This window comes from Hemiscyllium ocellatum (genome assembly GCF_020745735.1).
Source record: "Hemiscyllium ocellatum isolate sHemOce1 chromosome 38 unlocalized genomic scaffold, sHemOce1.pat.X.cur. SUPER_38_unloc_6, whole genome shotgun sequence".
NCBI lineage: Eukaryota > Metazoa > Chordata > Chondrichthyes > Orectolobiformes > Hemiscylliidae > Hemiscyllium > Hemiscyllium ocellatum.
In genome coordinates, this window is record NW_026867524.1 from 446191 (window position 1) to 454895 (window position 8705).

General features: G+C 61.8%; 1 protein-coding gene across 1 annotated transcript; it reads right to left on the reverse strand.

Moving 5' to 3' along the window:
* Positions 1 to 227: 227 nt before the first annotated feature.
* LOC132808786 (ETS domain-containing transcription factor ERF-like) lies at positions 228 to 8354 on the reverse strand. The gene is made up of 3 exons (XM_060822236.1): positions 8122 to 8354; positions 4678 to 4784; positions 228 to 1775 (listed from the first exon to the last, which is right to left on the reverse strand). The coding sequence occupies exons 1-3, from the start codon at positions 8151 to 8153 to the stop codon at positions 484 to 486; spliced, it is 1431 nt and encodes a 476-aa protein (XP_060678219.1). The 5' UTR covers positions 8154 to 8354; the 3' UTR covers positions 228 to 483.
* Positions 8355 to 8705: the final 351 nt, after the last annotated feature.

An 8705-nucleotide genomic window follows, 5' to 3' on the forward strand; every position in this document is an offset into this window, starting at 1 on the left:
CCCCCACCCAAACCCCTTACACCAGGCGAATTAAAACGCCAGAAATTCCATTTACTTATTCGGTAATTTGATTTTGTTAATAATAATAATAAAAAAAAAGACGATAGGGCGGGTCTTGAGCAGCGAGGGTCGGAGGGGCGTTCGGGGGAGGGGGATAATCTCCTCGTTAAATCCACCCCCTCCCCTCAAACATGGCAAGCCCCTGCCCACCCGCCAGCCACCCCCCCCCCACCCTCTCAACGCCAACCCCGCTCAGGAGTCGATTAAGGCACCTTGGCACCATCGGGGTCAAGGGTCACATTTGGGCGACATTTTTCTTTTCTGTAGAAACAAGGTTGGGGGAGGGGGGGGTTAGAGATATTGTTGTCCCCCTCCCACTGTCCCCTCTAGAGGAGGGGGGGGGGGGTTGTGGGGAGGAGAGATGCCAAAAAAATAATAAAAGGGGGAGTGAGGGGGGGTTGGGGGGGGGGAGAGACCGCGGAGTCACAACGCCTCCTTGTTCTCCAGGGAGAGCTCGGCAGTGGCCTGTTGGAGGTCGGTGCTCTCCCGTCGGGCGCCCCCAGGGCAGCCTGCCGGGTCCTCGGGCCGCGGCTTCTTGTCGTCCATCTGGTCGCCGCCAGCGACGGCGGCGGCCGCCCCTCCGGCCCTCTGGTCCTCGCTCCAGCGCCTCTTGAAGCGGAGCTTCAGGGGGATGCATCGGGAGTCGGGCTGAGGGGCCGCAGGGGCCTGGGCAGGAGGAGGTGGTGGCGGTGGTGGCGGAGGGGCAGGGGCAGCGACGGCGGGCACCTCGGCCGCCGGGGTCTTGAACACCTCCTCGTCGCTCTCCTCCTCGCTGATGTCCGTCACCTCGACCGTCACGTCCTCCTCCTCCTCCTCCTCCTCCTCTTCGGGCTCCGAGATGGGCTCCACCTTGATCTGGGGAAGGGGCCTGGTGCCGCTGCAGCCTGGGGCCTCCTCAGGCTCCGGGCCTAGCGGAGGCTGAGGCCTGGCCTTGTCGCGGTTCTTGCGGCCCGGGGGCGGGGGCTGCAGCTTGAACTTGAAGGAGGGTGGCTCTTCCGGTCCCAGGGGGGGCAGGGCCAAGGAGGGCAGGGCCAGAGGCGGGTGGTGAGGGTGGTGGTGGGCGCCGGCGGCGCCAGGCTTAGCCTCCAGCCTCTGGGGTTGCGGCACCACGATGTTGGGGTAGTGCAGGAAGGCGCGCGGGCTGAGGTGGTAGTTGAAGACGCTCTGGGTGTGCGCCTGCAGGTAGCGCTTCATGTCCTCCGGGTTGAAGGAGAAATGGCTGCCCCCCGGGTACATGGGGCTGAGGCTGGGCGACGGCGTGTAGCTCAGGTGGGTGGGGGTGACCGACAGGGCGGGCGAGAGGGTGGGCGCCAGCCCCAGGCCCGGACCCGCCCCCATGGGGGAGGCTGGGAAGGGGCTGAGGGGGTCCGGGTGCAGGCGCCGGGGGTAGAGGCGGAACAGGCCCGAGGCTGCGGCCGGGCGCAGGCCGTTCAGCTCGGAGCCGGCAGCTGTGGACATGGCGGCGGCGGCCGCCGCGGCGGCTGCTCCCCGCCGCTCCTCGGCCTGCAGGCCGTCCTCCAGCTCCGAGGCGACGGACGTGCCGTCGCTGCAGTCGCTGACCGAGCCCCGGGCCAGGCGCCGGCCCAGCACCGAGTACGGAGCGGGGGACCTCAACTCCTCCACAGGGGACAGCACCTCCGATGGGGTGGACGGGGGGAACCGGAAATGGCTGGAGCCCGTGGGGACAGGGGGCGCGCTCTGAGGGACCGCCCCGCCTGGGGGGAGGGGCAGAGAGCGAGAGACGGGGTCAAGGGTGAGAGAGAGAGAGGGTCAAAGGGGAGGGAGAAGGTCAAAGGGGAGAGAGACGGTCAACGGTGACAGGGAGGGTAAAGGGTGAGAGAGGGGGTCAAGGGTGAGAGAGGGTAAAGAGAGAGGGTCAAGGGTGATGGAGGGTCAAGGGTGAGAGAGGGTCAAGGGTGACAGGGAGGTTCAAGGGTGAGAGAGAGAGGGTCAAGGGTGGGAGAGAGAGGGTCAAAGGGGAGAGAGAGAGGGTCAAAGGGGAGAGAGAGAAGGTCAACAGTGACAGGGAGGGTAAAGGGTGAGAGAGGGGGTCAAGGGTGAGAGAGGGTAAAGAGAGAGGGTCGAGGGTGATGGAGGGTCAAGGGTGAGAGAGGGTCAAGGGTGTGAGAGAGACGTTCAAGGGTGACAGGGAGGTTCAAGGGTGAGAAAGAGAGGGTCAAGGGTGATGGAAGGTCAAGGGTGAGAGAGTGAGTCAAAGGGAGAGAGAGGGTCAAGGGTGGGACAGGGAGGGTCAAGGGTGAGAGAGGGTCAAAGGTGAGAGAGTGGGGCAAGGGTGAGAGAGAGAGGGTCAAGAGTGAGAGAGGGTAAAGAGAGAGGGTCAAGGGTGGGAGGGAGGGTCAAGGGCGACAGGGAGGTTCAAGGGTGAGAGAGGGAGGGTCAAGGGTGAGAGAGGGAGAGGGGGTCAAGGGTGAGAGAGGGTCAAGGGTGACAGGGAGGATCAAAGGTGTGAGAGAGAGAGGGTCAAGGGTGAGAGAGGGAGAGGGGGTCAAGGGTAAGAGAGGGTCACGGGTGACCGGGAGGGTCAAGGGTGAGAGAGGGTTAAAGGTGAGAGAGTGGGTCAAGGGTGAGAGAGACAGGGTCAAGGGTGAGAGAGGGAGGGTCAAGGGTGAGAGAGGGAGGGTCAAGGGTAAGAGAGAGAGGGTCAAGGGTAAGAGAGAGAGGGTAAGGGAGAGAGAGATGTTCAAGAGTGAGAGAGAGAGGCAAAGAGGGAGACAGGAAGGGGGCAAAGCGAGAGAGGAGGGAATGGCGGGGGGGGGGGAGGAAGAGAGAGAGATATTGAGGTTAATACAATACACATTTCCTGATATGAACTGATCCCCTATCCCAAACTCCCCTTCCAATATATCGTCCCTTTGCCATCCCAAACCAGGCACATCCCAGCTCCCGGGATAGATCTGTCATCCCCACTCCCACCTCCCACAGCCCCCCCCCCGATGGACAGACCAGTCAGGCTAATGACAGGATAACGTGGCCCAGGAACACCCCCCCCCCATCCACAAACACCCCTCCCAGGGGGACTGGCTGGGGAGAGGGGAGGGCAGTGAGTAGGTCAGACACGGCCCACGCCCTCCACATTCCAGTCTCCCCCGGGGCTGGGGAGAGCCGGAAGATCGACAACTCGGGATGTGAAGCTGCTGTAGTCGAACAGCTCCCCGAGTACGGACAGAGAGGGGGGGGGATAGGCAGCTGTCCAGGGGCGGTCACTGAGCGACAAAGGGAGGAGGGACAGGTAGCAGGTTCTAAACAGGCTGGAAGGATGGCACATCAACATGGGGGTGCATCACCCAGGGGGGGAGAGAGAGAGAGAGAGAGAGAGAGGGAGGGGTGATGAGGGACAGAAGTGGAAGGGGGAGAGGGAGATGAGGTGGGGGGGGAACAGGGATGGGTGCAGAGATAGGGAGAGAGGAGAGAAAGAGAGAGGGAAGAGATTGGAGCGAGACAGAGAGAGGGGGGGAAGAGAGAGGGAGAGAGAACGGGGGGGGGGGGACAACAGAGACAGAGGTTTAAGGAGGTGGTGGGATAGGAAGGAGAGGGATAGATGCAGAGGTGGGGTAAGAAGGGGGGAGAGTGAGAGAGGAGAGAAAGAGCGGGAGAGAGAGAGGGAGGGGGGGAGAGAGAGAGAGAGAGGGAGAAAGAGAGCGGGAGAGAGAGAGGGAGAAGGGGGGAGAGAGAGAGAGAGAGAGGGAGAAAGAGAGCAGGAGAGAGAGGGAGGGGGGGAGAGAGAGAGAGAGAGGGAGAAAGAGAGCAGGAGAGAGAGAGGGAGAAAGAGAGCAGGAGAGAGAGAGGGAGAAGGAGAGGGGGGGGAGAGAGAGAGAGAGGGAGGAAGAGAGTGGGAGAGAGAGGGAGAAGGGAGAGAGAGAGAGGGGGAGAGAAGGGGAGAGAGAGAGAGAGAGAGAGAGAAAGAGAGCAGGAGAGAGAGAGCAGAAGGAGAGCAGGAGAGAGAGAGGGAGAAAGAGAGCGGGAGAGAGAGGGAGAAGGGGAGAGAGAGGGAGAAGGAGAGGGAAGAGAGAGAGGGAGGAGGAAAGCGAGAGAGAGGGAGAAGGAAAGCGAGAGAGAGGGAGGAGGATGCTGCCTGTATTGTGTGCTGGCCCGGCTGGGAAATGGCAGCAGATGGTGTGGGATGTGAGGAGGCTGTGTGCGAGCTATATTTAGAGCCGTGAGCACTGAGTGTGGGAGAGAGAGAGTGAGAGAGGAGGAGAGAGGAGAGAGAGAGAGAGAGAGAGAGCGAGCCAGCGATGAGCACACAGAGCTGCCTCCTCCCCGCAGGCTCCAGTCAGCTCAGGGTCAGAGCCAGCGAGCGGAGAGTCCCCCACCCAGGGCCAGGAGGGAGAACCGATGGGGAACCCCCCCAAAAACCACGCACTCCCGGGCCAGCACGCCACCCAATCACCGGCTGCTCGGCCACATAAGGCTTCACCCACCCCCCGACTGTAATCCAAATCCCAGCTCCCGGGATAAATCTGTCCCCCCTCTAACCCTCACAGCCCAGGTATACCGGAACAGAAGGTGGCCATTCAGCCCCTCCTTCGGCAGCCTGTTAGACCCGCAGGGAGCGCTCCATGTTAGTTGAGTGTCGGGGTGTTCTGATGTACTTACCCATGTCAATGAAAGGGTAGTTCACCAACACCAGTTTGTTAAAGTTGAACTTGTACGTAAAGCGTTTGCCTTTGGTCTTATGGAGGATGCGTTTGTTGTAGTAATACCTACAGGATCCAGACGGAGAGAGAGGAACCAGTCAGAACCTCGCCCAGCGGCAACACACACTCCATCACACAGGGGCCAGCTGCACTGTCAGAGCGTCAGTGCTGAGGGAGTGGGCACTGTCGGAGGGTCAGTGCTGAGGGAGCGCCGCACTGTGGGAGGGTCAGTGCTGAGGGAGTGCCGCACTGTCGGAGGGTCAGTGCTGAGGGAGTGCCGCACTGTCGGAGGGTCAGTGCTGAGGGAGTGCCGCACTGTCGGAGGGTCAGTGCTGAGGGAGCGCCGCACTGTCGGAGGGTCAGTGCTGAGTGAGCGCCGCACTGTCGGAGCGTCAGTGCTGAGGGAGTGCCGCACTGTGGGAGGGTCAGTGCTGAGGGAGAGCCCCACTGTCGGAGGGTCAGTGCTGAGGGAGTGCCGCACTGTCGGGGGATCAGTGCTGAGGGATTGCCGCACTGTCGGAAGGTCAGTGCTGAGGGAGTGCCGCACTGTCGGAGGGTCAGTGCTGAGGGAGTGCCGCACTGTCGGAGGCTCAGTGCTGAGGGAGTGCCGCACTGTGGGAGGGTCAGTGCTGAGGGAGTGGGCACTGTCGGAGGGTCAGTGCTGAGGGAGTGCCGCACTGTGGGAGGGTCAGTGCTGAGGGAGTGCCGCACTGTCGGAGGGTCAGTGCTGAGGGAGCGCCGCACTGTCGGAGGGTCAGTGCTGAGGGAGCGCCGCACTGTCGGAGGGTCAGTGCTGAGGGAGCGCCGCACTGTCGGAGGGTCAGTGCTGAGTGAGCGCCGCACTGTCGGAGCGTCAGTGCTGAGGGAGTGCCGCACTGTGGGAGGGTCAGTGCTGAGGGAGTGCCCCACTGTCGGAGGGTCAGTGCTGAGGGAGTGCCGCACTGTCGGAGGATCAGTGCTTAGGGATTGCCGCACTGTCAGAGGGTCAGCGCTGAGGGAGTGCCGCACTGTCGGAGGGTCAGTGCTGAGGGAGTGCCGCACTGTGGGAGGGTCAGTGCTGAGGGAGTGGGCACGGTGGGAGGGTCAGTGCTGAGGGAGTGGGCACTGTCGGAGGGTCAGTGCTGAGGGAGTACCGCACTGTCACAGGGTCAGTGCTGAGGGAGGGCCGCACTGTCAGAGGGTCAGTGCTGAGGGAGTGCCGCACTGTGGGAGGGTCAGTGCTGAGGGAGTGCCGCACTGTCGGAGGGTCAGTGCTGAGGGAGTGCCGCACTGTCAGAGGGTCAGTCCTGACGGAATGCCGCACTGTGGGAGGGTCAGTGCTGAGGGAGTGGGCACTGTGGGAGGGTCAGTGCTGAGGGAGTGGGCACTGTCGGAGGGTCAGTGCTGAGGGAGTGGGCACTGAGGACTGTTGTTAGTGGGTTGGTTACTGTGGAGATGGGTGTTGGGGGAGGAGGGGTGTTGGTAGGGACCCTTGTTCCTGGTTCCCAGGGTAACTCTTTCCCCGTTCTGACCAGGGTCGTTGCCGTCCCAGTGAGGAACACAGTCACAGATCCTGCTGGGAATGCCTCATGAAATGACCTCAGCTCACCATCCCCTGAATCGTGTGTGTGTGTGTGTGTGTGTGTGTGTGTGTGTGTGTGTGTGTGTGTGTGTGTGTGTGTGTGTGTGTGTGTGTGTGTGAGCTCATCCGTGGCCATTAATCTGCTACACCCTGTCTCTGCCCCCTTCTCTCTCTCTCTGTCTCCCCCCCACCCAGCCCCATCCCCCCACCTCCCCGTGCCCCCCCTGGGCCTGAGGGTGGGTGGTGCTGCTGTTTTCCCTTGGCTGTGCCCTGCAGCCTGACAGGGGGTGGGGATCTCCCAGTCAGGCTGCTGCTATCTCCCTGCTTCCCCTTGGCAAAGAGATCAAAGCCTTGGCAGTCAGAGCGGCACTTTGTAATGAGAATAAAGACAGCCCTGGTGGCTGGCTGTGTCTGTGTGTCTGTGTGTGTGTCTCTGTGTGTGTCTGTGTGTGTGGGGTTGTGTGTGTGAGTGTGTGTGTGTGTGTGTGTGTCTGTTGGGGCTCAGCACTGACCCTCCGACAGTGCGGCACTCCCTCAGCACTCACCCTCTGACACAGCGGCACTCCCTCAGCACTGACCCTCCGACAGTGCGGCACTCCCTCAGCACTGACCCTCTGACAGTGCCCACTCCCTCAGCACTGACCCTCCCACAGTGCGGCACTCCCTCAGCACTGACCCTCTGACAGTGCCCACTCACTCAGCACTGACCCTCCCACAGTGCGGCACTCCCTCAGCACTGACCCTCCCACAGTGCCCACTCACTCAGCACTGATCCCCCGACAGTGCCCACTCACTCAGCACTGACCCTCCCACAGTGCCCACTCCCTCAGCACTGATCCCCCGACAGTGCCCACTCCCTCAGCACTGACCCTCCGACAGTGCGGCACTCCCTCAGCACTGACCCTCCCACAGTGCCCACTCCCTCAGCACTGACCCTCCCACAGTGCGGCACTCCCTCAGCACTGACCCTCTGACAGTGCCCACTCACTCAGCACTGACCCTCCCACAGTGCCCACTCCCTCAGCACTGATCCCCCGACAGTGCCCACTCACTCAGCACTGACCCTCCCACAGTGCCCACTCCCTCAGCACTGACCCTCTGACAGTGCCCACTCCCTCAGCACTGACCCTCCGACAGTGCCCACTCCCTCAGCACTGACCCTCTCACAGTGCAGCACTCCCTCAGCACTGACCCTCCGACAGTGCGGCACTCCCTCAGCACTGACCCTCCGACAGTGCGGCACTCCCTCAGCACTGACCCTCCCACAGTGCGGCACTCCCTCCGCACTGACCCTCCCACAGTGCGGCACTCCCTCAGCACTGACCCTCCCACAGTGCGGCACTCCCTCAGCACTGACCCTCCCACAGTGCGGCACTCCCTCAGCACTGACCCTCCGACAGTGCGGCCCTCCCTCAGCACTGACCCTCTGACAGTGCCCACTCCCTCAGCACTGACCCTCCCACAGTGCGGCACTCCCTCAGCACTGACCCTCCCACAGTGCGGCACTCCCTCAGCACAGGACCCTCTCCAATTTAATAACATCCTTCCTGTCGCACGGTGACTTGAACTGTACGCAGTACTCCAACAGTGGCCTACTGCAGAGCTGCCACGTGGCATCCCACTCCGATCCTCAATGAAGGCAAATGATTTGCTCTCCTCCCTTTCTAACTGCGATGACACCGTCAAGGGACTGTATACCCTCACCCCCTGAGTCTCTCTGGTTGACTACATTCCCCAGGGGGTCTACCATTAATTGTGTCGGACCCTCCCAGGGCCTTGGCCTAGCTGGGTTTGAGAAGGCCCAGCCTGAGGCCTAGTCGCCGCTCGAGCCCAGGCGCCTACCTGAGGGCCCGGCTCAGCTTGTCGTAGTTCATCTGCGGTTTGCACTTGCGGACGCCCCAGAGCCTGGCCACCTCGTCGGGGTCCTTGATGACAAACTCGCCGTAGTCGCCCTGCCAGGCGATGACATCGTGGTATTCCTCCTTCCGCAGCAGCTCCAGGATGAAATGCCAGAGCTGGATCTGCCGGGATCCGGGACTCGACTCGGGCTTGTAGGCCCAGTCCGGGAAGGCAAAACCTGCAGTGACAGAGAACCCACAATCAGCCGATCGGTGAACAGGCCGGACCCACACTCCACAATGTTATTATACACCAGGAATCGCTGGTTCAATTCCAGTCTGTAACTCCCTCCCGGGAGCTGTTATTCTGTATATAACCCACCCCGAACCCCTCGATTAGATTCCAGTCTGTAACTCCCTCCCGGGGAGCTGTTATTCTGTATATAACCCACCCCGAACCCCTCGATTATATTCCAATCTGTAACGCCCTCCCAGGGAGCTGTTATTCTGTATATAACCCACCCCGAACCCCTCGATTATATTCCAATCTGTAACTCCCTCCCAGGGAGCTGTTATTCTGTATATAAC